General features: G+C 40.0%; 1 protein-coding gene and 2 pseudogenes across 5 annotated transcripts in view; 1 reads left to right on the forward strand and 2 right to left on the reverse strand.

Annotated features, from left to right (window-relative positions):
• Window positions 1-291: 291 nt before the first annotated feature.
• LOC116584332 lies at window positions 292-2,988 on the reverse strand (annotated as a pseudogene).
• LOC116584329 lies at window positions 1,258-2,984 on the forward strand (annotated as a pseudogene).
• Window positions 2,989-5,687: 2,699 nt separating the features above from the next.
• The window catches only part of SH3D19 (SH3 domain containing 19), a 179,348-nt gene continuing 158,093 nt past the window's right edge, over window positions 5,688-26,942 (reverse strand). For 4 of the 5 annotated variants that reach the window (XM_032332501.1, XM_032332500.1, XM_032332503.1 and 1 more), the window contains 10 exons: window positions 25,559-25,627; window positions 25,249-25,389; window positions 20,938-21,010; window positions 19,588-19,718; window positions 17,497-17,555; window positions 14,986-15,188; window positions 14,461-14,513; window positions 11,768-11,954; window positions 11,271-11,368; window positions 5,688-7,625 (listed from right to left, as the gene is read on the reverse strand). In XM_032332501.1, coding sequence (XP_032188392.1) covers window positions 7,509-7,625; window positions 11,271-11,368; window positions 11,768-11,954; window positions 14,461-14,513; window positions 14,986-15,188; window positions 17,497-17,555; window positions 19,588-19,718; window positions 20,938-21,010; window positions 25,249-25,389; window positions 25,559-25,627 — 1,131 coding nt within the window. In that variant the 3' untranslated portion in view covers window positions 5,688-7,508. The remainder of the gene's footprint in view (window positions 7,626-11,270; window positions 11,369-11,767; window positions 11,955-14,460; window positions 14,514-14,985; window positions 15,189-17,496; window positions 17,556-19,587; window positions 19,719-20,937; window positions 21,011-25,248; window positions 25,390-25,558; window positions 25,628-26,942) is intronic. The other variant, XM_032332502.1, reaches the window with a different exon arrangement.

Genomic DNA, 26,942 nt, shown 5'->3' on the forward strand with positions numbered 1-26,942 from the left:
TTTCATTATTATTATATTTAAAATGCTGGTGATCAGTGATTTTTTTTTCCTTTTATTGTGCTGTATGACCTTTATTTATTTATTTATTTATTTTTTAAAAAGATTTTATTTATTTGACAGACAGAGGTCACAAGTAGGCAGAGAGGCAGGCAGAGAGAGAGAGAGGAGGAAGCAGGCTCCCTGCTGAGCAGAGAGCCTGATGTGGGGCTCGATCCCAGGACCCTGGGATCATGACCTGAGCTGAAGGCAGAGGCTTTAACCCACTGAGCCACCCAGGCGCCCCTGTATGACCTTTAATTAGGTATGAAGACTTCCAATCATGTCACCTAGGGACCATTTTACCGGCTGCTCTGTTTGGCTGCCAGTCTTATCTCCCTCTTCAGCAATGGTGGGGCAGATATCCTTTCTATGGGGAAGAGAAATCTATAGTTTGTTGCCTTTGCCAGTATCAAAAATGTTGGTAGTTGGGTAGCAAAGCTGTTGCCAATGGCATCTTTCATGTGAACAACATCAAATGAACTGGGGTGTCTCTCTCTGTTGGTGATCACACCAGTACTTCCCAGGCTAGCACCCCTAGTCACCATACACAGATTATCAGTGTCAAACTTGATGAAATCAGTAAGCTTTCCGGTCTCCAGATCAATCTGGATGGCGTCATTCACCTTGATGAGGATAGCGGATGGTATGAACCTTGTGAGTCACCAGATGGGGGATTCCTTTTGTCCCCACAAAGATCTTTCTCACTTTGTACAACTTGTACTTGGCCTCAAGTGTAATGCGATGAAGAGCAAAGCGACGCTTGGTGTCATAGATCAGAAGGAAATTCTCCCCAGTCTTGTCCATGCTGATGACAGCCATAAAGCCAGCTGGGTCGGTCATATCAGTTTGGACCTTGCCATTGATCTTAATAAAACCCTGCATACATATCTTCTTTACTTCATCTCCTGTTAGGGAATACTTAAGTCTGTTCCTTAGGAAAATGATGAAAGGGAGACATTCTCTCAACTTATGGGGAAAAGCAGATGGGTGAGGAGCAAACACATTGGTCAGTTTATCCAGCATCCAATGCTTTGGCGCTGCTACACGCCTCAGATGCTTCTTAGGACCACAAGCCATGGCTGTGCTAGGCACGAAAAGAGGACTGCCTCCTTCTGGCACCAGAGATAAGACGGTTGGAGGCTGCGTGCCGATCGGTGATCTTTGATATTACTATTATATCATTTCCTTGAGACCCAACAATGTTGAAGTTAGGCCAACTAATAACTCTACAATGGCCTCCAAGTGTTCAAGTGAAAGGAAGAGTCGTGTGTCTCTTACTTTAAATCAAAAGCTAGAAATGATTATGTTTAATGAGGAAAGCATATCGAAAGCAGAGATGGGCCAAAACCCAAGCTTCTTGCACGAAAGTTAGCCAAACTGTGAATTCAAAGGTAAAGTTCTCCGAGGAAGTTAAAGGTGCTACTCCAGTGAACAGTGATTAAAAAGTGAAGAGCCTTATTGTTGATATGGAGGAAGTTAGAGTGGTCTGGATAGAAGGTCAAACCAGCCACAACATTCCCTTAAGCCAAACCCTAACCCAGAGCAAGACCCCAAGTCTCTTCAATTCTGTGAGGGCTGAGAGGTGAGGAAGCTGCAGAAGAAAAGTCTGGAGCTAGCAGAGGCTGGGTCATGAGGTTTAAGGAATGAATCCATCTTCATAACATCAAAGTGCAGGAAGAAGCAGCACGTGCAGATGGAGAAGCTGCAGCAAGTTCTCCAGAAGTTCCGGCTAAGATCATTCATGAAGGCGGCTACACTGAACAAGAAATTTTCAACAGAGATGAAACAGTTGTATATTGGAAGAAGATGCCATCCAGAACTTTCAGAGCTAGAGAGGAGAAGTCAAAAAACTTCAAAGGACAGGCTGACTCCCTTGTTGGGGGCAAATGCAGCTGGTGACTTCAAGCTGAAGCCATTTACCATTCCTCAGATCCTAGAGCTCTTATGAGTTACGGTAAATCTACTGTACCTGTGCTCTATCAGTGGAACAACAAAGCCTAGATGACAGCACATCTGTTTACAGCATGGTTTACTGAATATTTTCAACCCACTGTTGAGACTTACTGCTCAGAGAAGACGACTCCTTTCAAAATATGACCGCTCGTTGACAATGCACCTGGTCACCCCAGAGCTCTGATGGACAACATCAATGTTTCCATGCCTGCTAACACAACATCCATTCTGTGGCTTGTGGATCAAGGAGTAATTTCAACTTTTGAGTGTTCTCATTTAAGAAACACATTTCCTAAGGCTATAGTTGCCATAGTTTCTCCTCTAATGGATCTGGACAAAGTAAACTGAAAACCTTCTGAAAGGATTCAGCATTCTAGATGACATAAAGAACAGTTGTGATTCATGAGATGTCAGAACATCGACACGAGCGGAAGTTTAGAAGAAGTGCATTCCAAACCTCAAGGATGACTTTGAGGAGTTCAAGACTTCATGCAGGAAGTAACTGCAGATGGGGTGGGATGAGCAAGAGAACTGAATTAGAAGTGGAGACTAAAGATGTGACTGGGTGGCTGCAATCTCATGATCAAACTTGAAGGGATAAGGAGCTGCTTCTCATGGCTGGGCAAAGAAACCACTTTCTTGAGATGGAATCTACCCCTGCTAAGGATGCTGTGAATATTGTTGAAATGACAACAAAGGATTTAGAATATTCTGTAAATTTAGTTTGAGAAGACTGACTCAAACTTTGAAAATTATTCTACTGTGGGTAAAATGCTATCAGTCAGCATCACATGCCACAGAGAAATTGTTCATGAAAGGAAGAGTCAATTAATGAGGCAAACGTCACTGTTATCCTATTTTAAGAAATTGCCACAACTACCCCACCCTTCGGTAGTCATCACCCTGGTCAATCGGCAGCCATCAGCATTGAGGCCAGACCCTCCACCAGCAAAAAGATTATGACTTGACTGGCTGAAAGCTCAGATATGGTTAGCATTTTTTAGCAATAAAGTATTTTTAAATTTAGGTATATACATTGTTTCTTTTTAAGAACTTAATGCTATTGCACATTTAACAGACTACAGTATAGTGTAAACATAATTTCTATACACACTGGGAAACCAAAATATTCATTTGACTTGCTCTGTTGTGATATATACTTCATTGCCATGGTCTGGAAATGAACCTCCAATATTACCAAGCTTTCTCTGTAGAGAGCGAGCTTAGGCAGAGTACTGAATTGAAGGGTTAGTGACATGCTCTGATGCTCTTTGGAAGTACATCTGCCCTTCGGCTGTTGCTACTTGGAATCAGGAGAACACTGTGGTGGGCCTCAGTGGTCCCGGGTCAGGGCTCTATGGAATAAATAAACTTAGATACAACTAGAGAAATAACTGTTGCTGTCCTTTTTATTTTAATTGTAAAGAAGAACTAAATAATGCTATTTTGGTATTAAGACTGTCAGCTGATTCCTGTTAAAAGAGGATAGACAACCAACAGGTAATTTTCCTTTCTAAATTCTAAAGGAATTTGAATCACTATTTCTCCTGAAAAATATTTCAGTGAGTTATTTGCAGTATTTGAAGATAAACAATCCATGGCTTATATGCAATTAAGATTCCTTAAGAAATCCAGACTCTGAAATATAAATTTATTGGCTTAACAGTGCCTGAGTTAATCTATTAGACTACAAAATACTGTAACAGTGTTTTGCACTACATGAAAACTTAGGTTTAGGAATTTTTGCTCTTACCAAGAGCACAGCCCATAGAAACACCTTTTCATGATCTGATGTTTCAAGCATTCATAAATTCCCTATTAAGCCAAAAAGGAAACCCCACTAATGGATCAGTTTATGTTTGAGTTTTTAGGTACCATCAATATAAACTGTCTACATAAAATTGAGAAGCCAAGAAGGAATTTTCTTTTTTTCTTGAAGAGAAATAAATTTAAGGCTGTAATTTATTCTCTGCAACTTTTTTTAAAAAAAGATTTTATTTATTTATTTGACAGAGAAAGCTCACAAATAGGCAGAGAGGCAGGCGTGGGGGGTGTGGGGGTGGGAAGCAGGCTCCCTGCTGAGCAGAGAGCCCAATGTGGGGCTTGATCCCAAGACCCTGAGACCATGACCTGAGCTTAACCCACTGAGCCACCCAGGCACCCAATTCTTTCTTTTTTTTTTTTTTAAACTGGTATTTATTTATTATATTCGGTTAGCCACTATATAGTTCATCGTTAGTTTTTGATATAGTGTTCAATGATTCATTAGTTACCCATAACACCCAGGGCTCATCACAACACGTTTGGCAAGTCATTCTAATCATATGTATCATACCTGAGAAGTTATGTATACAAGAAAAACAGATCTACTTGTTTAATTGCTAGAGAGAAATGCATCATGTTAGCACAACAAATGGGAAAAGGTACTCATCCGGGAATCAGTAGAGCTAGCTAGGTTTTGCTTTAGGCTCTGCCATACCTGTATGACCTTAGGCAAATCATTTACCCTCTGCAGGTTGAGCTCTGGTGTGCAGACTCTTCTGTGGTTTAACGGGACGAGCTTGCAATTAGGAGAGAGGCCCCTAGATGGTACTGTTGTTCTGACTTAGGCTTTGTATTTTTTTCCCCTCTAGCATTACAGTGAAGTAAAAAAGCATAGGTTAGAAAACGATTTCCTCTTAGTTCTGAAAAAATTCACTTAAGTATTCAAAACGGCATTGAGTTATGAATCATAAGGCCCATGTGCATCTGGCATTAATTAAAAGGAATTAACCATAAAAAGGAATAAACCATTAATGATTATAATGAATATCTCCTATTATAATTAGCCCAAATATCCATCACTATTTCTCTAGATATATGTATCTAGGCCTAAGAAACTGAATAAAAACCAAAAAAATTACCTTTAAGAGTTGATGGATAACAAATACTATAGAAGAGTATTTTGTTTTTCTCAAATGCTAGTTCTAACCAAAAATCTTGACAAATGCACTGATGGTTTTTCCACTATGAATGTTCCAGGCTATATTTAAAACCTGTGATTTCCACAAGCACAACGACAGATACATTGCATTACCCCCCACCCCGCTCAGCTATGTAAACAAGGACATCTTTTTTAAAAAAAATCTACTTTAAGTATTTCAAAAGGATGAGAATAATGTATTAAATGACTTCTCTAGTTTCAACCCACTAATGACAAAGGATTTGAAGATTGTAGTTTGAGCAGGCTTTGGATGTACACTATCAGATTTCATCTAAAATTATGGAAAGGAAAAGTAATACATTCTTATTTCTCCCCTAAGAAATTCACTGAGTATGAAAATTAGGTTCAATCAATACAGAGAATAAGGAGGTACCTATTGAAACCCATCCTGAGCAACATCCTGGCCTCTTGTCAGTTGAGTGGGTAATAAGTGGCAAGCAAAAAAGGTGCCTTGAAGGAGTGAAATGATACAAAACTGAATTTTGTTTCAATAAAAACTTTTGTCAACAAGTTCAAGAGGTTAAGATATTGGATCTTGGTGTATCCAATATAGTACTGCTGTGTGTGAAATCTTTCCATCCAACCAACCAATCTACCAATTATCCAACCAACCAACCAACCAACCGTTTATTGAGCCCTGTATGGTGCAAAGGGCTGGAGACACAAAGGTATCACCTCCATTCTCAAAAAATTCAGTCTAGTATGAGAAAAGGACTTTGAAAAGTTCAGTTCAGTTTATTATAGTGTCAAGTAGATTTACAACTATTGCACTTATCATTCTGCTAACACAAGGCCAAAATTTAAGAGGGATATTTTTCTCCAATAAAGCTAGGCTTTCACGATCTTTGATATATGATGTCACAATTATAGGCAAAAATAATATACCTCATGTACTATTCCAGACACATCCCCCACTTCCAGCGGTTGTGCACCTTACTGCAAATAAGACTTTACTTGAGACAATACTCTAAGTCATTCATTTCTCATGAAATTACTCTTATGTGAGATTTGACAAGTTTTCTTTATAATGTCCTCTAACCAAAATGTATGAAAAACAGCTCCCATACTCCAAAATCAATGATAACCATGTAACTGAAAAATGAAGTTCTATCAAAGACAAAGTAAGTATCTCCTCCCTTACAGAACCCCACAGGGTGTTCAAATAATTGTTGAAAACTGGCTGCCAAACTTTTTGGACAGTGGGAAACAATGACAAAAGCTAAAAAGTGACCAAGCATATGAAACTCTTCTCAAAAATGGAAGAAAACTGGGAGGGCTGTTGGGGAAATGTTTTACATTTCCAATGAAATTCCATTCCATTGATCTGTTTGGAAGATTGTCTTCGACCTATTTGGCTTAAGCCCATAAACTGTAATTGATTCAATCACATAAAGAACCACTTTTATCTTAAGTCTGGAATGCATAACAAATGGATAGCAGGAAAGTGGTTTTTTAATTTACTCTAATAATTTGCACAGGAATAAACTGGGGACAAAAACCCAAAGAAGTATCAGCCTTGGATCTCCTTCAGTTATTTTTCATTCTGATTATAAGGAAGAAACGAGCTGTGGGGGTTTGGTGTTTTCTGTCTTAATAGTTGCTCTGTATTCTGAGATATATGTGATTCATAATGTACCAGTATAACAAGACACAGGTTTTTATGTATTACTGGGGTAACACAAAGAAAATGAATTTCTCTTTGGGTACCAGTAATTGTCAAAAGAATGATTGCAGATTCAGAAAATGTGCTTTATAATAACCCTGTTAGCATGAAGTATACGTGGAAGAAAGAAGGTGTGGCCGGTGTGTGGAAGGGTTAGTTGTATTAGCAAGGCGTTTCAGGATGGTTTGGGTTCTTTTGACTAAGATACATCAAATTCTAACCCCCTTTAAATCCTTGGACAAAGGGAAAAATACTTAGGAACAAAAGAAGCATTTGATAAGCACGGGCTGATTTACCAAGTGCTTATAAAGGCTCCAGCTAGTTAATAAACTGCCCCACCAGAAGCAAAGATTTGCCCTGGTAATAAGGATAATGGGCTTAAATGGTTAGAACGAATTTGAATGTCAAAAATGAAATTTAGATTACCAACCATGTCCTGACAGTTACAGCACAGAGAATATCAAATTATCAAACGTCCTCTTTTTAAACTAAAGTGAAAAATGAAGAAGCATGGTTAATTTCCTGGTGTTGAGGTCTAGATGTCCAAGTGCAACCTCTGCTCATAAGCCTCCCCACGCCGCCACGCCACCTGACGCTTTCCCTGGGGGAAGTGGGTACCCGCCTTGCTGATCCCACCAGACGTCCACCCTGGCAGGATACCAGGGTGGTTCACAGGTTTCCATGTGCATGTTTCTACTGTGAATGAAAGCGGACTACAGAACCTGGACATATTCTGCTTTCAGAAAATTCTAGTGTACCATGTAGAGCACAGATATTTCAGTTTACAAAAATAGTGCAAAAACGTATCTGATAGTCAAAGTAAGAGTTCAAGTGAGTGCTTGTGCCAAAGAACACAGTCATTCTTCACCTTTAGCTGACTTGTAAAAACTGAACGTAGTTTTTGGGAAATATTCCAGATTTTCCCATTAGTTCTCCACTCATCCAGTCATCATCTACAGATTCCAGCTCTGTTATGATGTCTCCAGCCTGTCAGAAGACATAAATTGGAAAAGAATGATTATTTTCTGTTGCGAATTAAGTGTGGAAAGCAGCCTCCTTGAAGAGGCATGGTTAATCTTCTCTTGGTGTCACTTGCTGATCTTGATCTGCCCAGTGGGTTACACGATGGGCCACACAGATGATGGAGACCTCACGACACCCTCTGCTTGTATGCCTCTTCTCAGAGCCCGTTCCTTCACTATTGTCACCCTTACTGCACTTTTATTTTCCCACTTGCATTTTGTGCCCCCCAAATTCAGTACTCCTAATCTCAAATTCTTCTTTAAGAACAGTCCTAGATGTCATATATGTTATATATAGATTTTTCATGTAACAATTACTTCCTGAGCACCCAGCATGTGTCAGACCCTGTTCTGAGTATTATGGACACAGAAGGAATAAGAACCTCATTTTATTTATTTATTTATTTATAAAAAGATTTTATTTATTTGACACACAGATCACAAGTAGGCAGAGAGGCAGGCAGAGAGAGAGGAGGAAGCAGGCTCCCAGCTGAGCAGAGAGCCCGATACGGGGCTCGATCCCGGGCCCCTGGGATCATGACCTGAGCCGAAGGCAGAGGCTTTAACCCACTAAGCCACCCAGGCACCCCAAGGACCTCACTTTAGAGTAGGGAGGCAAATAAATAAGCTGGCCCAAGAGGACAGAAAGTGGGGTTCACATCTCATTAGTTCCAGTCAGGGAACACCCCCCTGAAGGTGACATTTAAGCAGACTTAAAGGTAAGAGAGCCCATGTGTTTACCATAGGTAGTTCTACTCTGTGTACTTTACAGGAATTAACTCGCTTGAACAACACCATAGTCCTAGAGGTGGACACTGTTATTTTGCTGTTTGAGAGAGTTTTTTTTTTTTTTAAAGATTTTATCCATTTATTTGACAGAGATCAGAAGTAGGCAGAGAGGCAGGCAGAGAGAGAGAAGGAAGCAGACTCCCTGCTGCATGGAGAGCCCAATGTGGGGCTTGATCCCAGGACCCTGGGATCATGACCTAAGCCAAAGGCAGAGGCCTTAACCCACTGAGCCACTCCAGTGCCCCATGAGAGAGATATTTTTATGGACTTCTTCATTTTAAATCTCTCTGAAGCTCAGAGAGATTCAACAGCTTCCTCAGGGTTGCATGTCTAGTTAGTGGTAGGGTCAGGAGTCCAGTCCAGTGTGATTTCAGGGCCAGTGTTGCTAACCATTGGGGAACACGGCCATCACAATTTACAGTGGACTTTTTACTTTTATCATTTCCTTTTCTCAACATCCTGAGCATTTTGTACTGTACATTCATTCTTCCACATAATGGTATCCTCCTTTACCATTTAGTTCATTCCATGCTCCTATGGTCTAACAATCAAATTTATATTCATTCCTGTCTTTAAAGAGCTTCTCCCTGACTCAGAACATCTGATTTACCCTCATCAAGTTACCATCAAAGGGACTATGTGTCTTATTCATGCGTGAATTTTAATTCCTCAACAGATGAAGACATCATTTTTGAAATTTTCTCTTGAAACTATTTTGTTCTTTATGGATTCTAACCATTTCTTAGAATCTGGGCTTAAGATTCTTTAATGGTTCAGGATGACCCTGGCTACTTTTAAGAATATCTTTATCAGGCTAAATGGATTTTATTTATAGCACTAGTACACTGCCCTCTGTAAAAATGGTTTGATTTAAGGCCTTTCTTTATGGAAAATGGAAGGGAAAAATGCTGACTATCAAATGTCATTAATTTACTTTACTCTGCCAAAATCTGTAAAAATTCTGGCTGTTCAAAGTTTCTATTATAAATAAGTTCCTTCTGGTTTCTAAATTATAACATAATAGTTAAATGACGATTGTTTTTGGCTCTGGTCTATATGTACATACTATGTCAGTTTTCTGATGGCAAGGAAAATTTCTTTTTCAAAAAAAGTTCTACTAATATTCTGTGAATATTTAATAAAATATTAAAGATTAACAATGAATCCCTTAAGCTTAAAAAAAAAAAAACAACTCAGGAACTACCCTGTTTATATTCAGTCATTTGTAAAATGAAGACATCCTATTTTCTGGAGAATACTGTGAATTCTGTTATTTACACTGACATAACTTAAACAAAGGCCAACATAACATCCAAAAAGTTTGAATCCAGATTGTTCACTTGCAGTAACATTTTACGTAACAATAAAAAGAATTAACTCTGAGCCACTGATTCCCATGACTGAAAAAGATGGGGGCAACAGTTTCCAAACATTTGGATTTTGAGAACCAAGAAACTAAGGAGGGAAAAAAGGGAACTGATACAAGGTTACCAAAATATAATTCTGCATAATAAATAGTATTTACTCACAGCATTTTATTAGAGAAATGACATTTTAATATGAAAAGGAAGAAATTCCTAGAAGAATGGAAAACTCCGTAACAAAATAGGAAAGTTAGCAACTTTCTACTGACTTATCTCCGCATGCCCCTTACTCCACGACTTCTCCTTTGTTTTGTTTTTGATAGCTGGTGGGGTACCTACTTGTTTAAGTTTCATCTTCTCCAATCACTCCCTGATGATTTAATTTTTTCTATGGCAACTCTGCCTCTGGCCGAGCATCCGGTGATAGAGAACTTCCCAGCATCGGATGCAGGCTGCTCTGATGGCAACTGAAGGAAACCCACCCTCTTTCCTCTTGGAACAGTCCCAAAGTCCTGTCCTGAGTGCCTTCCTCTGACCATGGTCAGAGGAAATATTCTGTTCTTACTCTTTAAAAAACAAACAAAAAAGAGGAGGTACTTCTTCGGGAAAGTAAAACTGAATTTTAGGCTGCTAAAAACAAAAACAACACATTTGCAGGGGCACCGGGCTGATTGAGTCAGAAGATTGTGCGGTATTTTTTTTTTCTTTAAAGATTTTATTTATTTATTTGACAGAGATCACAAGTAGGCAGAGAGACAGGCGGGGGGCGGGGGGGAGCAGGCTCTCCGCTGAACAGAGAGCCCGGTTGCGGGACTTGATCCTAGGACCCTGAGATCACGACCTGAGCCGAAGGCAGAGGCTCAACCCACTGAGCCATCCAGGCGCCCCAGACTGTGCGACTCTTGATCTCAGGGGCGTGAGTTCAAGTGCCACGCTGGGTGTAGAGATGACTTAAATAAATAAATAAATAAGCCTTCGCATAGGAGCATAACCTTTTGGGATCATTTCCCCAAAGTCTAGTCAGTATCTTTGTAGACAAGACTCCAGTGTTTTATGAAGCCTGCTGCCGTGGCCAGCTGTGGCAGGAACCATCTGATTCTTCCATTGATTTCGAAGACATGATAGTAGCAGGCTGCAAAGGCCATGGAGAGAATTATCCTTCACTAGGGTTACCAATGAAAATTCCAGTATTGTTGAGCTCAGATGTTACAAGGCCCAGGAATAAGGAATTTGTTTGGGGATTGTGGGTGGTAAGGTTTTAAGTACTTAAATGCCTTGCTGATAATTTAAATGTGCCCTATTCACCTTCTCTAATCCTATCCATTAGAGTTAGGGTCTAAGATCTGTTCATTCCTGACTAATAATCAATTCTCCACCCAAATGTTCCCCTCTTCACTTGAAGACACTTCAAAATTTAGAGCCATTTAATGCAGTTACAAAAAGATACACATTCTTACCTTGAAAGAAAGTTCATCTTCATTCTCCCCATGGAAATCATACAAGGCTTTGGCCTTCTTCCCCTTCAATGCCAAAGCAGACATACTTTTTGCCTCTGCTGTGAAGACACCAAAAATCCAAATATATAGAGAGAGACACTGGACTAAAACACAAATCAAACATTTCAAGAAGCCCCCACTTCTCATTCCTGGGACAGAATAATTTCAATTAATTTTGTATTTATTTAACTTGCAAAAAGATGATTTTTTTTTTTAACCAGGAATAAAACTAGACAGCATATATTTAGTAGACAAAATTAGCCATTATTAAGTGAAGGCATTTTTGTCTTTATTTTCCCCCCAAAACAAGAGAGTGTGCATACATTTATGAATCACCTCTTTCAAATACAGGCAAGCAAGTTAAACTGAGCATGGCCAGAGGGAAAAGGAGTATCTACCGTTTCTAAAGGTCTCAGGCTCCCCTTGGAGAGAAACAGTCATTTCGGTAGTTGCTGTACCTGGGCAGGGCCGCACGAAGACTGCTGGGAAGATCCCCTCCCTGTCCCGCAGTCTGCCCTTGTACCAGTCAGCGTCCACACGCTCAAGGATCAGGATTCGGTCTCCCCTCCGGAAGGATAAGTCATCACTGGTCTCTGCTGTAAAACTGTGAAGGGCTTCACACCATTCTCCGGAAAGACTAGTATCCTGTTACAAACCACAGGTTTGGTAAGAAATGGGAGATTTTATTTGACGTTGATTCCTACAAAGCTTAAAAAAGTCGTGGGGGAAAGAAAAAAGAAGAAAAGCTAAGGGCTCAAAGATTTCAAAGCCTGAAGGCTTCTTTAAATCACCCAAGACTTCATGTTTTCTACCAACTTTCAGAAATAAAAGCGTCCAATAACTTTTTTCTTAAAATAGAATTCCAAATGACAGATATGATGAGATTTGCAGCTTTTTAGTTTTTAAGGTATACATACAATGCTTAAGCAAAACCTTTTTTCTAATTGAGATTTTTTTTTTTAATTTTATTCATTTATTTGACACACACACACAGAGAAATCACAAGTAGGCAGAGAGAGGAAAGGAAGCAGGTTCCCTGCTGAGCAGAGAGCCGGATGCGGGTCTCGATCCCAGGACGCTGAGATCATGACCTGAGCCGAAGGCAGAGGCTTAACCCACTGAGCCATCCAGGCACTGTCTAATTGTGATCTTAAAATAACATCTGTAATATGAGTTACATTAAAAACATTAGGTAAAAGCATATGGTGTTTACATATAGTATTTATGATGCTTTGAAAAAATTCTGGTGAAGCATATAAATTTCAGTAAAGCTCTTCTTTACCTAAATTAGGAAGGCTCAGAATGGGCACTCTGTTAATTCCAGATCTTGATCTGATTCAGAGGCTATCAGATTCCATCACATGGGACTTCATTCTTCACACTTTTAATTTTACGAGGTATATAGTTAGCTTTAAGGCTGGCGCGGTAATGACCCAAACATGGTGGGCTAGTATGAGGAAACACTCCAACAAGAATGCTTTTACCTCACACCCAACAGAGGAAGGTTTTGCTCTGTAAAAACATGTCTCTGCCAAGTCAGGATGGGAACCCCATGTTCGAGGAGCTCAAGCAGGGAGGAGAGGAAAATGCGAAGGCAAAGGCTTGGAGCCAGACAGGCCTGGGTTCTAGAACCGAGCCTCAGATTCATGTTAGTGCTGCTCGGTGGTGTTGTGAGGACGGAATGAGGTAATGCAGGGTGCACGCTGGACACAGCGCCTAGCATAGCTGCAGTTTGCCACAACTGATGGGTTACTATACAAAAACAAAAATATAAGCAAACAAACCCCCTCTTTTTCCTGAACTTGAGTAACCCATCTTCAAGAATGGCACTTTCAACCCCCAAGAAATGCAGGCAACTAATGTGAACATTTCCTTCTGGAGAACTGTAGTCACTCACCATCCTTCCTGTTTGACTTTATCAGTGAACGGGGATCAAAGAATTTAGAGGTATACAGCCCAATTACCAGTGACGTTTTGATAAACAATGACCCCATCAGGCTCACTCTTCTAAATAGGTCATAAAAACAATGGCAGTCACCCACATTCCTATTCCATTTAAACACTCTAAAGTCACATTATATAGCATATTCATTTATTTGACACACACACACAGAGAAATTTTAATATTTTTTCTTTTTTCCACTATAAAAATAATAAAATGTTCCCAAACATTTGGCAAGTTGGAAAATGTATGAAGTTGGGGAAAAAACACTACCCCTTACAGCAACTTAAGTATATTTTCTTCTAGTCTTTTTATGCTATATATTCAATTTCCCTATGTTTTCCTCCCATGGCATTTACTTTATAAATCTAGTATTCATGGTCTCAGAACATCCTCCAAATAATGGAGGTTATATTTTATATATATATTATATAAATATTAAATACATATATAAATTATATGCATTTTCTATATATATAATTTAGGTTGCTCCTAATTTTTTTCTATTATACAAATACCACCATGACCATCTTTGTGAAGAAAACCTTTTTTTTTCCTCCTTGGGGGGTGGGGAAGCAAGGGGAAGGACAAAGGGAAAGGGAGAGAACCTCCAGCAAACTCTGTGCTGAGCATGGAGCCCCACGTGGGGTTCGATCCCACGAACCTGAGAACACAACTTGAGTTGAAACCAAGAATCAGATGCTCAACCAAGATACCCAGGCGCCCTTTAAAATTTTTTTTAGTATCAGTCACTTATGCTGTATCTTTTATGAATATTCTAATCATGTCTCTTTGTTTTTATAAAAAAATTTGCACATCTTTTTTAAAAAATTATTTATTGACAGAGACAGACAGCAAGAAAGGGAACACAAACAGGGGGAGTGGGAGAGGGAGAAGCAGGCTTACTGCTGAGCAGGGAGCCCAATGCGGGGCTTGTTCCCAGGACCTGGGATCATGACCTGACCTAAGCCAAAAGCAGACACTTAATAACTGGGTCACCTAGGCACCCTGTTTGCATGTCTTCCTAACCCGTCTTTATGAGCTCTATTATACAGAATAAAGATAGTAACCTTCTAACCATTTATTTCAAACATTTGCTCTGTGAATTGAAAAATGGTTTATAACATTTTCTCTTGGTAATTATGATTTTAATATTCCTCCCAGAGTTGAAAGCAGTTTTCACTACAGTTGCCTATTCAAGCAGCCTACCTGAGAATTTACACCAGAATCTTCTTTTTTGGTCTTAGGTGGTACCTTTGTGCCTATGTTTAAGGAAAAAAAAAAAAAAAGTTAAAACTTGAGATGTTGCTATTGGAAATGCAATAGATGTTGGAGAAAAACCACAGAGAGAGAATAAAAATTCTGGGACTCTAGATCAGTTTCTTTATGTCCTGGTTAACTCTGACCAGTACCATCCTCTCTGGCCTTGTTTTCTTTACTGAGAAGTGGAGGATACACACTAGTTATACTAGATAGTCTACTTCTGTTTCATAGTCTATGATTCTTTACAATTTCTGATATGAAGCAATTGCTAATTACCTAAAACACCAATGCCAGATCCTTGAGAGATTACCACAATAACGGCTATCCCAATAATGATTATTCTCATTTAAAAATAATTTTTCTTTCTACTTTAAAAAATATAAATTATTAAGCAGCTCAAGAATTATCCTATTATTTGGTTTAGCTGAATTAGGATAGAACATAATAAAAACCCATATTCTCCATACTCACTGAAAACATTTGTTCCAGAGATGGGATGGTCCTCCACAAGTTCTACAAAATTAAGGGGAAAAATCCCAATTCTGTCTCGAAGTTCTCCTCTGGCCCATTCTTCACTCACATACTCTTTAAGAATAATAATTTCTCCCTCTGAGAAGCTTAACTCATCCTTCTGGTCTCCAATATATTCAAACCGAGCGACACATCTTGGGCCCCTGAACAAAGAAGATCATGCTGTGGGTTAACCTAGAGAGTACTAACTTTCAAAATGCTTTAAAACTTTCACTCGGTCTTTCAATAAACATGTATTCTGTGTTTATTGTGGAACAAGATACACGAGGCATAATTTAAAAATTCCTGTGGAAAAGAGTAAGCTATATTTCTAAATGATAGTCCTTACTTTCTGGATATGAACCTATACTCTCAAAAAGAGTAAAGAAAAAAGGCCAAAGTCAGGGTCACAGAGTACATGTAGAATTCCAAACAAGGGTGGGGGGGGGGGCGATGGTCAGTCTACACTCGTCACCTTTTGGTCCCCTTTACTTCATTGCATGCTTGTGTATGCCTGGGCCACAGTAATCCATGGCTGAATCCAAACCCTCTCAATCGGAGAGGGTTTAGGAGCTGAGTTTAGGAGCGCCCACCCTGAGAATCTCGGAGCAAGACACAGAACTTCCGCGGCAGAAGGCAATGGGCATCAGCTGGGCAGAGGAAACCGCAACACGTGGTGACTCATCCGTGAGTTGTCTATAGGGATACGTGGTCTTCACAACCAGGAAGTTGGAAGAAAACAGAAACTGGGCAAATTGTAACAAAAGTAAACTTAATGTGGTTTCTTTAAAAGATGATTTCTGTAATCACCTTTAAAAAGGCTTCACTTCTGAGAATAAGAACAATCCTTCAATGATCTACAATTGTGACTATAACAAGGTAAAAGTAAAGATAAAACAGTGTCTCCGGAAGGCACGGTTTAATACCGAACCTTCGATAAGGCTTCAGAAAGGAAGTCTCAGTCGGAGACTCAGAAGCAACAGTCACAGGAGACACAACTGCCTGAGGAGACAAGGTCAGTCCCGACACCAATCAAAGTCTGATTTAAGTCTGGTCAATGGACCAACGGCTGCGAAAGCCCACTTTAAATTCAACCTGCTGACACAGTAAACACTGCTTAGAAATAGGAGACAAATTGAACCGAGATAGAATTCAACTATTGTGACATCAGAAGTTTTCTTATTTGTGGTAACCTTTGCATTTATTTTCTGAAGTCCTTGGGGAGCATCTCCTTATGTCTGACCTATTCAAAGACAGGTTTACAGTCTTCAGCAGGTAGTGAATTCTACTAATTTGCTCCTCTACTGGAATATAAAGTTGCAGTATGGCAGTGTTTTAAATCACAAAGGAGTTACGGTGGTGCGTAAAAGGGTATATAAATTCACGGAAAGGTCTTTAGGCATAAAGGCAGACCCCTCCACCTTAACTCTTCCTTTACTTCCTTCTCATTCCTCTTAAAAACAAAACAATATAAAATGCCTAGCAGTTTTTGTGGGGTTCCTATTTCTATAAGGTTAAAATATTTTCAGTGACTAAAATATCTAAATAGCCTGTTGGTAGACAGACAGAAGGCCCAAACAAAATGCATCGATAACGAACCTGTCTCTGCTCGAACTCGGGCCAGGCTGTGTGTGAAAAGCTGCAGGAGTTAGTCTGTGGCTGTCTGTCTGTCCTGCATGACATGGAGCATTGCTCCTGCCAGCTTCTATCGGCATGTCGCATTTATCAGAATTTTAATCCACTATGGCTTTTTATTTTTATTTATTCATTTATTTTTTAAAAGATTTTATTTATTTATTTGAGAGAGAACGAGAGAATGAGAGAGAGAGAAAGCATGAGAAGCAGCAGGTCAGGGGGAGCCTGAGCAGAAGCGGAGCAGGGAGCCTGATGCGGGGCTAGAACCCGACTCCAGGATCATGGCCTGAGCCAAAGATTGTCGTCCAACCAACTAAGCCACCCAGGCACCTATTATTCACTTATTTTCTAAAAAGATTTTATTTCTGGGGCGCCTGGGTGGCTCAGTGGGTTAAAGCCTCTGCCTTCGGCTCGGGTCATAATCCCAGGGTCCTGGGATCGAGCCCCACATCAGGCTCTCTGCTCAGCAGGGAGCCTGCTTCCTCCTCTCTCTCTGCCTGCCTCTCTGCCTACTTGTGATCTCTGTCTGTCAAATAAATAAAATCTTTAAAAAAAAAAAAAAGATTTTATTTCTAAGTGATCTTTACACCCAACATGGGGCTTGAACTTACAACCCTGAGATCAAGAGTCACATGCTCTTCCAACTGAGCCAGCCAGGTGCCCCCCTCCCCCCACCACTAAGGCTTTTTAAACAAGTTAAGTTTTCCTCATCATTACAAAGACACACTGAGAAGGTGAATAATCACACATGTGAAGTGTTTAAAGTTTGGTAATTCTTTATGACATAAATGCATGCCTCCTTTGCATTTTGTGCAAAAGAACACAAATCAAACTTACTTAACACAGTGAGATGAAACAGATTCTCTTTTCCCATTTCCTCCTTCTGGAACATCAACCTGTAAAGACAACGTCAAGGCAACAATTTTATGTTTTCAAATTTTAGTAAGATAAACGTAAGCCTCGGTAATTAGGAAATATGTGACTAAAATGAGCCAATTTACATAGGTATTAAGCTGATGAAGTTGTACCACAGGTGCTAAAAGATAAGAAAACCAGAATTGAGGTTTTGAAAAAACATATGTAACCTGTCTTTCTGCAGTAGCCTTTTTTTGAATCGCCAATCAATCCTCTTTCTTGCTGGAATAAGCCCACTGATACTGCTCTACAATGGACTCCGTTTTCTCTCTCCCACATCCTCTAAGTCGAAAGCTTCAGATGAGGAGGACTGAAGACGGAAACTAGGCAGCAAGCACTCAGGCACCAGCCCGCCTATTTCAAAGCGTTAGTAGAATTCTGCCATACTTTCCTGACCCCCAAATAAAAATTTTAATCAAACTCGTGGATTCTCTCTCTTTTCCCCACTCTGGACCATTTTCTTTTCCTTCAGTGTGAGTGGGGAAGGAAGTAAGGAGTGAGTACTCAGTGAGCGTCTATTAAATGGCAGGCACTTTACAGAATACCTTGTTTTCAAGGCTCAGTAGAGCGGGGTTGTCATAAAATATTTGACCATAATGCACTACGCCTGAAAGCTACGTTAAGGTTTTCAGGTTTATTTGAAATAAATCAGCACCCTTCCCGATCAATTCTGAAAGTTCAAAAACAATTTTTAAAACTAGGAGGCTTCGAAGTGGCACTTATACCAATAAAGTGGCAGATTCGGTGTGACTGATTTCACTGTGGTTACTGGGCTTTTTAAAGTACTGCCATATTGGGCAGAAGAAAAATAAGGAAGAGTGCTAAAACAAACATTATTCTTAATATTAATTTAGAGAGAGTGGTAAAGATTTCTCTAAAGAGTCAGGGCATATAGAGATATCTATCTATCTATATATACACTGCACAATTTTTAAGACCCTCATTTTGGAATTCAAGAGACTCAAACTCATTTATCTTTGAAAAATACAGTTTTTTAAAAAAAGATTTTATTTACTCATTTGACAGAGAGAGATACACTCAGAGAGAGAATGAGCAGAGGGCGAAGCAGGCTCCCCAGTGAGCCAGGAGCCTGACATGGGGCTCGATCCCAGGACCCCGGGATCATGACCTGAGCTGAAGGCAGACTTTAATCATCTGAACCACCCAGGTGCCCCAGGTTTTCTGTTGTTTTTGTTTGTCTTGTTTCCTAGGTTTCTGATGTAATGGAAAATCCTTGGCTTTTTCCCCTTCAAATAAGCTGTTAATGCTCAACGACTTAAGCTAGCTTTATTGATATCTTCTGATATCAGTAAGTTATATTAGGGACTGAGTCATACTCTTCCTATTGATATAAATGTTCAAGTGGCATTCTGATTTTCTGTACGTGTTTCACAGACATCTGGGCTTACTAGCACTGAGGGCTCTACAATATGGACTCACATATTGCAGGCTGGGAGGGTGTAAAAAATTCTGATACTTTAATTTTCCCCAATCAGATTTGAAGTTATTATGTGAAAAACCATGAATGGACCACTACCTCTAATTAAAGTACTTTAGTAACCCCAAACCTTTTTTTTTTTTTTTAAGATGAAAATAAATGGGAATGGAAAGAAAGAAAGAAACCAAAATTGATATGTAGTCCAAAGAAAGTAAGTGGCACCATAACCTCAGGGAAAATTCCTCTGGGACTATCTGGTACCATTTAACTGTTGTTTACTAAAGTATCGTTTAGTGCCTACCCACCCCTCCAAGTTGGTTTGCCTGTTGACCTGCAGTCATTTCCCACCTTCGGATTTCAGACAGCACTGAGGCATTCAGTTGTATACTCCACATAATATAATAATAATTAATCATTATCTAGTTAAACAAAATTTTATTTTTCGAATTTTCCAAATACCAGATGCATCAATGTTAGAACAGGAACAAGAATGTAAGAATCTAGGCTTCCGTCTTTTTCCAAACTGCAAGTTACACAGAATATATGACAAATTTAAATAAGCATTACCCACTTACAATTACTCTGACGTAGTTGGCAGGAAATATGCCAGTCTGGTTTCTACATCTCCCTCTATACCAATCTGGGTCTATTTTTTCCAGAAGATAAACAATTTCTCCAGAAGTGAGGTGCAAGTCATCAGCTTGCTCTGTAACATAAAATTATAATTACGTATATGATGAATTCTCTTGGTTGCAGATTTGATTAAAGCAGAGCACAAAGTAACATTTACTTCTGTCCACTGAGGCAGTATGTTCCAGTGATTCTGAGAACAGATTAGTTCAATCAAATTGACTTAAAAATATATTCTTTTGGGGGGGGATATTGTTATTATGAGCTTCCTCTTTAAAGACCAAATTAGATGCATTTACCAAATTAGATGCATTGATTGATAGGAAATGGTTAAAAAAAAAATACTGTGCTGGCCAACGGTTCCTACAGGGCCAATATAAACGTTTGCTGAATACATATTGAACAATGAAAGATTTTATAGACATAGTATAATATTCTTATTATTCTCAATCATGCTTAAAAATCATTTTAATCTCAAATATTAACTAAGGGACTACTACAGCTCTTTAGCAAGCAAATGTACTCACACTAAAATAAAGATCAGTCTACCAAGCAGATCAGAAGAGATGTTAAATAAATCAGGAGTTTATTTGTAGTCCTGTAATCTTAGATATAAAAGGTATCTAAAAATTTATTACAAAAATGTGTATTTTCATCTTGCAAATAATAGCTAAGCTATGTGTGCAAATTTTGCAACTGTTAGGAGAAAATTATTTCACTTATTAAATTAGAACTAATCTCATTATAATTGCTAATTGGTATGCACTGTTTTTTTTTTTTTTTAAAGATTTTATTTATTTATTTGACAGAGAGAAATCACAAGTAGATGGAGAGGCAGGCAGAGAGAGAGAGAGGGAAGCAGGCTCTCTGCTGAGCAGTGAGCCCGATGCGGGACTCGATCCCAGGACTCTGAGATCATGACCTGAGCCGAAGGCAGCGGCTTAACCCACTGAGCCACCCAGGCGCCCATGTATGCACTGTTTTTAAAGAGTTAAAAGTTTGCAGTTGGTAGGCAATTTGCTATTTGTTCATTTTAAGGAACCCTCCCTCCTTTCTGCCTCCCCTCACTCTTTCTCTCTCACTGGGAGTTTCAAAGACAAGGGAATGCAGCTAAGCTCTCTGGAATGGTTGGGTCCAATCGACTCTTCCTTGAAGGCAGGGCGATAGATAAAATGACCTTTCCAATTCAGAACTCCACTGGTACAGAATAAGAAGATGTCCTTGAGAGGTTAGTTCAGGGAAGAAGGCTGCCTGGTGATCCTAAGGCTCTAGCACCTGATTACTCATGTGCTTACCTGCTGGAAAATCATGAAGAACAACAGCATGAGGGGCACTACTGTCAACAGGCTTCTGGGCATGGTTCGGATCCTGAGGGAGAAAACAGGGCTGGGAATGAAGTGTGCAGGATGGATGCTGGATTTGCCAGTCACTCTGAGACCATTTTTTTTTTCTCATTAGAATCCTCCTGACACAATTACATTCTGAGTACAAGATGCAAACCACACAGCTGAGCCAAACAAGGGAATCATTATCAAGTTGAAAAGGCATGTGTCCTTGTCAAGGGAGGAGAGGAATCACTCAACTGTAATATCCGCCAGCACTTTTTTGAAACCAAGAGAGTAAAATAAAAGGGAATTAACTTTTTATCATCATTATTATTATTTTTTAAACTAGTACCATTCTCCTCCGAAGTAGTGGTTTTTGATCTGTGCACCTTGCCAAGGTCGCTTTTTCCTTAAATTACGATCAGTACTATATTTCAACAGAGCCTTAAAAGTTGAATCTTCATTAAAATGGAAAAAGAAGAAAGCTCTGCAATTTATGCTCTTGCCTTTCATAATGAAAAGAGCTAATGACTTCCACACAAGTATAATTCACAAAAAGTAAAATCTATTTCATTTATTACCACTTAACAGAATGCTTTCTCTAATTTGAAGGCCAACAACACTACTTCCCATGCATCGTCTGGATTTTCTATTTAATCTAAATTGTTTATTCAACAGTAATTCTAAGTAAATTAGCAAAGAGAATTCAACACTCTCTACTCATGTAGCCAACTTCCTAGATTGGCTAGGGGAGAAGGTAAAGTTGAAGAGTGACATTTTCTCATTGACAAGCAGTTGTTACTCTTAGTTTAACATGAATTGGTTATCATCATCATCATCTAATCTGACTAAAAGATATTATTTGGAGTTATAACTTCAAACTCTTCAATACTCACAAACTTGTGAACTGAATGTAGATTTATTACCTCATCTTTCAATCAAAATACCTCCCCCCCGAGGCATGCTATATTCTCAAGTTAGGTAAACATAAATACTAATTTAGGCTAAGACAGCTTACCAAAGTAACACTGATATTTTCTTGGAAGCTGCTCAGTGCTTTTCTCTAACTAAATGAGCATGATGGGAATTTCAGGAAAGGAGCTGTGAGGTATCTGCAGTCTGGAGGGGCTTTAAAAAAAAATTCACTTAAGGGGGCACCTGGGTGGCTCAGTGGGTTAAGCCGCTGCCTTCGGCTCGGGTCGTGATCTCAGGGTCCTGGGATCGAGTCCCGCATCGGGCTCTCTGCTCAGCAGGGAGCCTGCTTCCTCCTCTCTCTCTCTCTGCCCGCCTCTCTGCCTACTTGTGATCTCTGTCAGTCAAATAAATAAATAAAATCTTTAAAAAAAAATCACTTAAGTTATTATAGGTATGTCTGTATGATTTTCATTTTTTTCTGATTTACCTGTGTGGAAAAAGGAATGACTGTTCAGTGAATAGTGTCAGGCTAGATGGCTATCCACTGGGAAAAAAATGAAGTCAGAGGCTTACCCCACACCAAACACAAACAAGAATCTTCAAAGGGGCCCAACAATCTGAACATTACCAAGCCTGAGAGGGAAGATGAGGTGGGACAGTAACTTGAGCCTCCCAATTAGTTTCCCTTCTCCGCCTTCAATGCAAGGATTTCCCCAGCAGTGAGGCCATGGACCTGGCCTGGCAGCTGAGGGGCAGAGAACAGGGTTGGCCACCAGGGGTCAGTACGACTCCGACCACGCCATCCGGGTGGGTATCTGGTAGGTACATGGATTATATTCCAAAACTCTTCCTAATAGGACCATAAATGCTGACACAAATGAGTAATAAAAAATGCTAATATTCAGTGTTTACTCACTACGTGCTATTCACCAGGTTAAACACCTTAATATGCATTAATTAGTTCTTTTAAGTTGTTTTTTTTTTTAAGATTTTATTTTTATTTATTTGACAGAGAGAGATCACAACTAGACAGAGAGGCAGGCAGAAAGAGAGAGGGAAGCAGGCTCCCTGCTGAGCAGAGAGCCCGATGTAGGACTCAATCCCAGGACCCTGAGATCATGACCTGAGTTGAAGGCAGCGGCTTAACCCACTGAGCCACCCAGGCGCCCAGTTCTTTTAAGTTTTTAAACATCTCTGAGATATCATTCATGGATCATAAAATTCACCCCTTTAAAGTGTACATAGTTTGAAAATTCACAGAACCGTGCAACTCTCACCGAAGTGAGAATTTAGACCATTTTTAGGTCTAAGTTTAGACCCTTTTTACCACTCCCCAAAGAAACCTTCTCCTGGTTAGCAGTCACTCCCCCTGCACCGTCCCCGTGGCCCTTAGGCAACCACTGGTTTACTGTCTGTATTTACCTCTTGTGGACTTTTTATAAAAATGGAATCATACAATAAATCAATTCTAAAGAAACCTCTGTGGTGTTATCACAACTATTTCCCACATTTATTTATTTATTTATTTATTTAAAGATTTCATTTATTTTTTTGACAGACAGAGATCACAGGTTGGCAGAGAGGCAGGCAGAGAGAGAGGGCAAGGGAAGCAGGCTCCCTGCTGAGCAGAGAGCCCGATGCGGGGCTCAATCACAGGACCCTGCGACCATGACCTGAGTTGAAGGCAGAGGCTTTAACCCACTGAGCCACCCAGGCGCCCCTATTTCCCACATTAAAAAAAATGAAGGTAGAGGTTAAGAACGGCCTGGTGACGTACAGTGAACTGAAACCATGATCTGAGACATTCAACCTCAACTGATAATGTTCACTATTTTCTGTTTACTAAGGCCGGGGAGAGTAGAACTCAGCTGTAGAAATCTTTACCTTAAAACTAAGCTTACAAATAGGTAAATTTTATTTTTCTGAAAAATGTAATGCTAAGCCATGAATGCAGAGTCTACAGGAGGCTTCATTGTGGCATCACGAATAGTTGGCCAAAGGAGGCCGGGTGTCTTCAATTCTATGGTACAAGGGGAAGGAGGTAACGTTTAAAGTGGAAAAAGCTGGGGTTCCTGGGTAGCTCAGTTGGGTGAGGGTCCTGGGGTCCTGGGACAGAACCCTACATCGGGGTCCCTGTTCAGCAGGCAGCCTGCTTTTCCCTCCCCCGCAACCCGCTCCTGCTCTCTCTTGCTATGTTCCTCTCTCTCTTAAATAAATATTTTAAAAAATAAAGTGGAAAAAACTTTGGACTGTTATAAAAGAATAACTTCTAATTTTTTTTTAGCTTTTGTTTTTTTATCGAGGAAAGCTTTTTGGCAGTACAAGTCCCACTATTACCCATCGGTGCGTTCTGAGAGAGGAAGGACAGCTGGGACAGATGGATAATGCTGTATCAAAACAAAGGGAAAATGAGCAACAGGGCAACTCTAGCTATGCGGACTAAACTTAGAATTTCAGTATCCTAGCGGTGAGAATTTCAGTATCCTAGCGGTGAGAACTTCAGTATCCTAGCGGTGACTCGTTTCATGCATATCTTCTCTGCTCTCCGAAATATCATCTCTTACGTTTCTTAGCAAACTTCAAAAGATAAACTGCCTTCTGGGAAGAAAGAATTGGACTAGATTTTGAAAAAGCAGGACAAATGGCCAATCAAATAAACCCCCTTGTGTTAAGTGATAGGCGGCTATTATTTTTCATGTGTGCCACGTTAACTACCAGATAGTGAAAACTTAACAGGGTAACTTAAGAAGCTCTTTTACAAACAGACCTCTGTAAATCATTTGGTGCTACTTTTCTGGCGAAACAAATGACCTTCAACATGCACCGCATTCTCCCAGGCTCCGCAAATTTGTTAGGCCTACCCTGTGACTTGAGGTTGTTGGATTACATTTCATTTCATTATTCTGAGCTACGATGAGAGAAATGAGGCTTGCTCTAAGCTTCAATCTTACAGGGAAGTGCTTCTTAATGTCAGACTTAGCATTTATAGGGCCCCCTTAAAAATAATTACCCATTCTGGTAGAAAACTAATCTCTGGCACTTTGGTAAACATGTTTACATTATTTCAAAAATAAATAGCTCTCACAGTTGAAAATTAATGACGGAGTGGCCTCCTTGCTCTAAGTCATCATGAGATGAAGAAGGCTAAACACATGGTAGTCATTCTCTGTAGCCAAGTGATTAGCATGGCAGAGGCAAGTCTTTTAGAAGTAATTTATTCTTAAAATGAAATAAAATGCTACCGTCATTTTTAACTCTGGTTAAGATAAACGTGCTAATAAAAACCTGAGGATGAGATATAATTAATAGTTCTATGAAATGTGCTGCCATGTGTGATACGAGGGCCGTACAGCATTAATTCCTTACATTTGGTCTGCTTCTAAGATGTTCATCAAGTGGAGTGATAATCTTTATCTGAGACAGGTGAACTCTGCCAGTATCTTCTCCCTTTTGGCATTCCAAGTAATTATTTTCTGCCTGCTTCAGCATCACAAGTACGTCCCCACGCTGTAAGGCACAATACCACACTCTGCAGCAATTATTATTTAATAAAACATTATTACTTTTTTCACATTTTAATCTTCAGAGCCTAAAGCATTTAATAACGTGTAAAGCAGTAACAGAGGCCAGTGATTTTTTTTTTTAATCAGTCAGTAAAGAAAGAGCTCTACTTTACCTTACAGGAGAGTTCTCCAGGGTTTTGGGAGACAATGTCTTCATTGGCAATTCCATGAGGCACAGACAGCTTAAACACAAACCCACAAAAGTATTATTCGCCATCAAATGACCTACTCATAAGCTGCTGATAACATGGGAGATTTCACATGTGTGCAGACGTGCGCGGACAGTGCAATGTCTCTAGCAGCTCAGCTGTCTGGGTTCCTCAGGCTCTAGATCTGGTGGGGCCTGCCACTCTCATGGATCCCTCAACAGTCCCTGGGGAGGTGTAGTTGAGCACACAGGACGGTGGCTTAACACGGCCCCAAGTTCCCTTTAACAACCACAACCTGCAAGTTCTGCTGTGCAAGACAAGGCCCACCATGTCTCCTGGGCATATGGATCAATGCTCAGCACCCAACCTCAAGCTCTGTCAGGACAGGGTCCTCAGTGGTTGTCTTCTAAAGGCTGACAGGGGGCTGGAGTGTCCTCTGTTGTGCTTGACTGACTGATTCCATCTGCCTTGCATCTCATTTTCTCCTAATCTCTTCGACACCAAGTGTCTACTTAAAGCTAGTTCACTGCCTGACCCCAGTCACTTCCAGGTCTACCCCACTGCTTTTCTATCTGCAGCCCACCCTGGCCAGAGGACTCTGTTCCCGGCCTCTGGTAAATTCAGGCCCGTGAGTGCAGATCAGAGGGCCTGTAAAATATAAAAGGCATACCCAGGAAATGTGAGCACACAAGCTCATTTCCAACAAGGATAAAGGAGGTTGCCTGGGCCCTTGGATCACTCAGGAGTGAAGACTCAAGAGTGCCTGGGCCCTTGGATCACTCAGGAGTGAAGACTCAAGAGTGCAAGAACATGTGACCCTGTAAGGCTGGTTGGGTGGTACTGATTCCCAGGATCTCTGTGAAGAGTCCCAGGCTCCTGAAGTAACCAGATTCCTGATTAGCAATTTAATGAAAGGGTCGCCATGGAAAAAATGGGAGATTTAAAGAATCATTTCACAATGAGACACTTTACTACCATTTTTAATTTATTAACTTAAGACATCTAAATGTTTTACACAGTTATGCTAAGAACCATAAGCAAAATGTGGTTCTTCCTAAATGAGACTCTGAACATGGAATGGCCAAAACAAGTAGACTTTACAGCTAGTAACACTACTGTTGTAGTATGGTTTAATGGCTACGAGCACGGACTCCAAGCCAGCTGACCTATGTTCAAATCTTGGCTCTACCATTAACTGGCTTTGTGATCCTGAGCAAATTCCTCAACCTTCCTGTGTCTTATTTTCCTCATTGGTACAACAGAGATCATTATAGTATTTACTTCACAGGGTTGGGTGATGAATAAATGAGTTATTTAAAAGGCATAAAGCGTTTCAAACAGTATTTGG

This window comes from Mustela erminea, chromosome 2, assembly GCF_009829155.1.
Source record: "Mustela erminea isolate mMusErm1 chromosome 2, mMusErm1.Pri, whole genome shotgun sequence".
Lineage (NCBI taxonomy): Eukaryota > Metazoa > Chordata > Mammalia > Carnivora > Mustelidae > Mustela > Mustela erminea.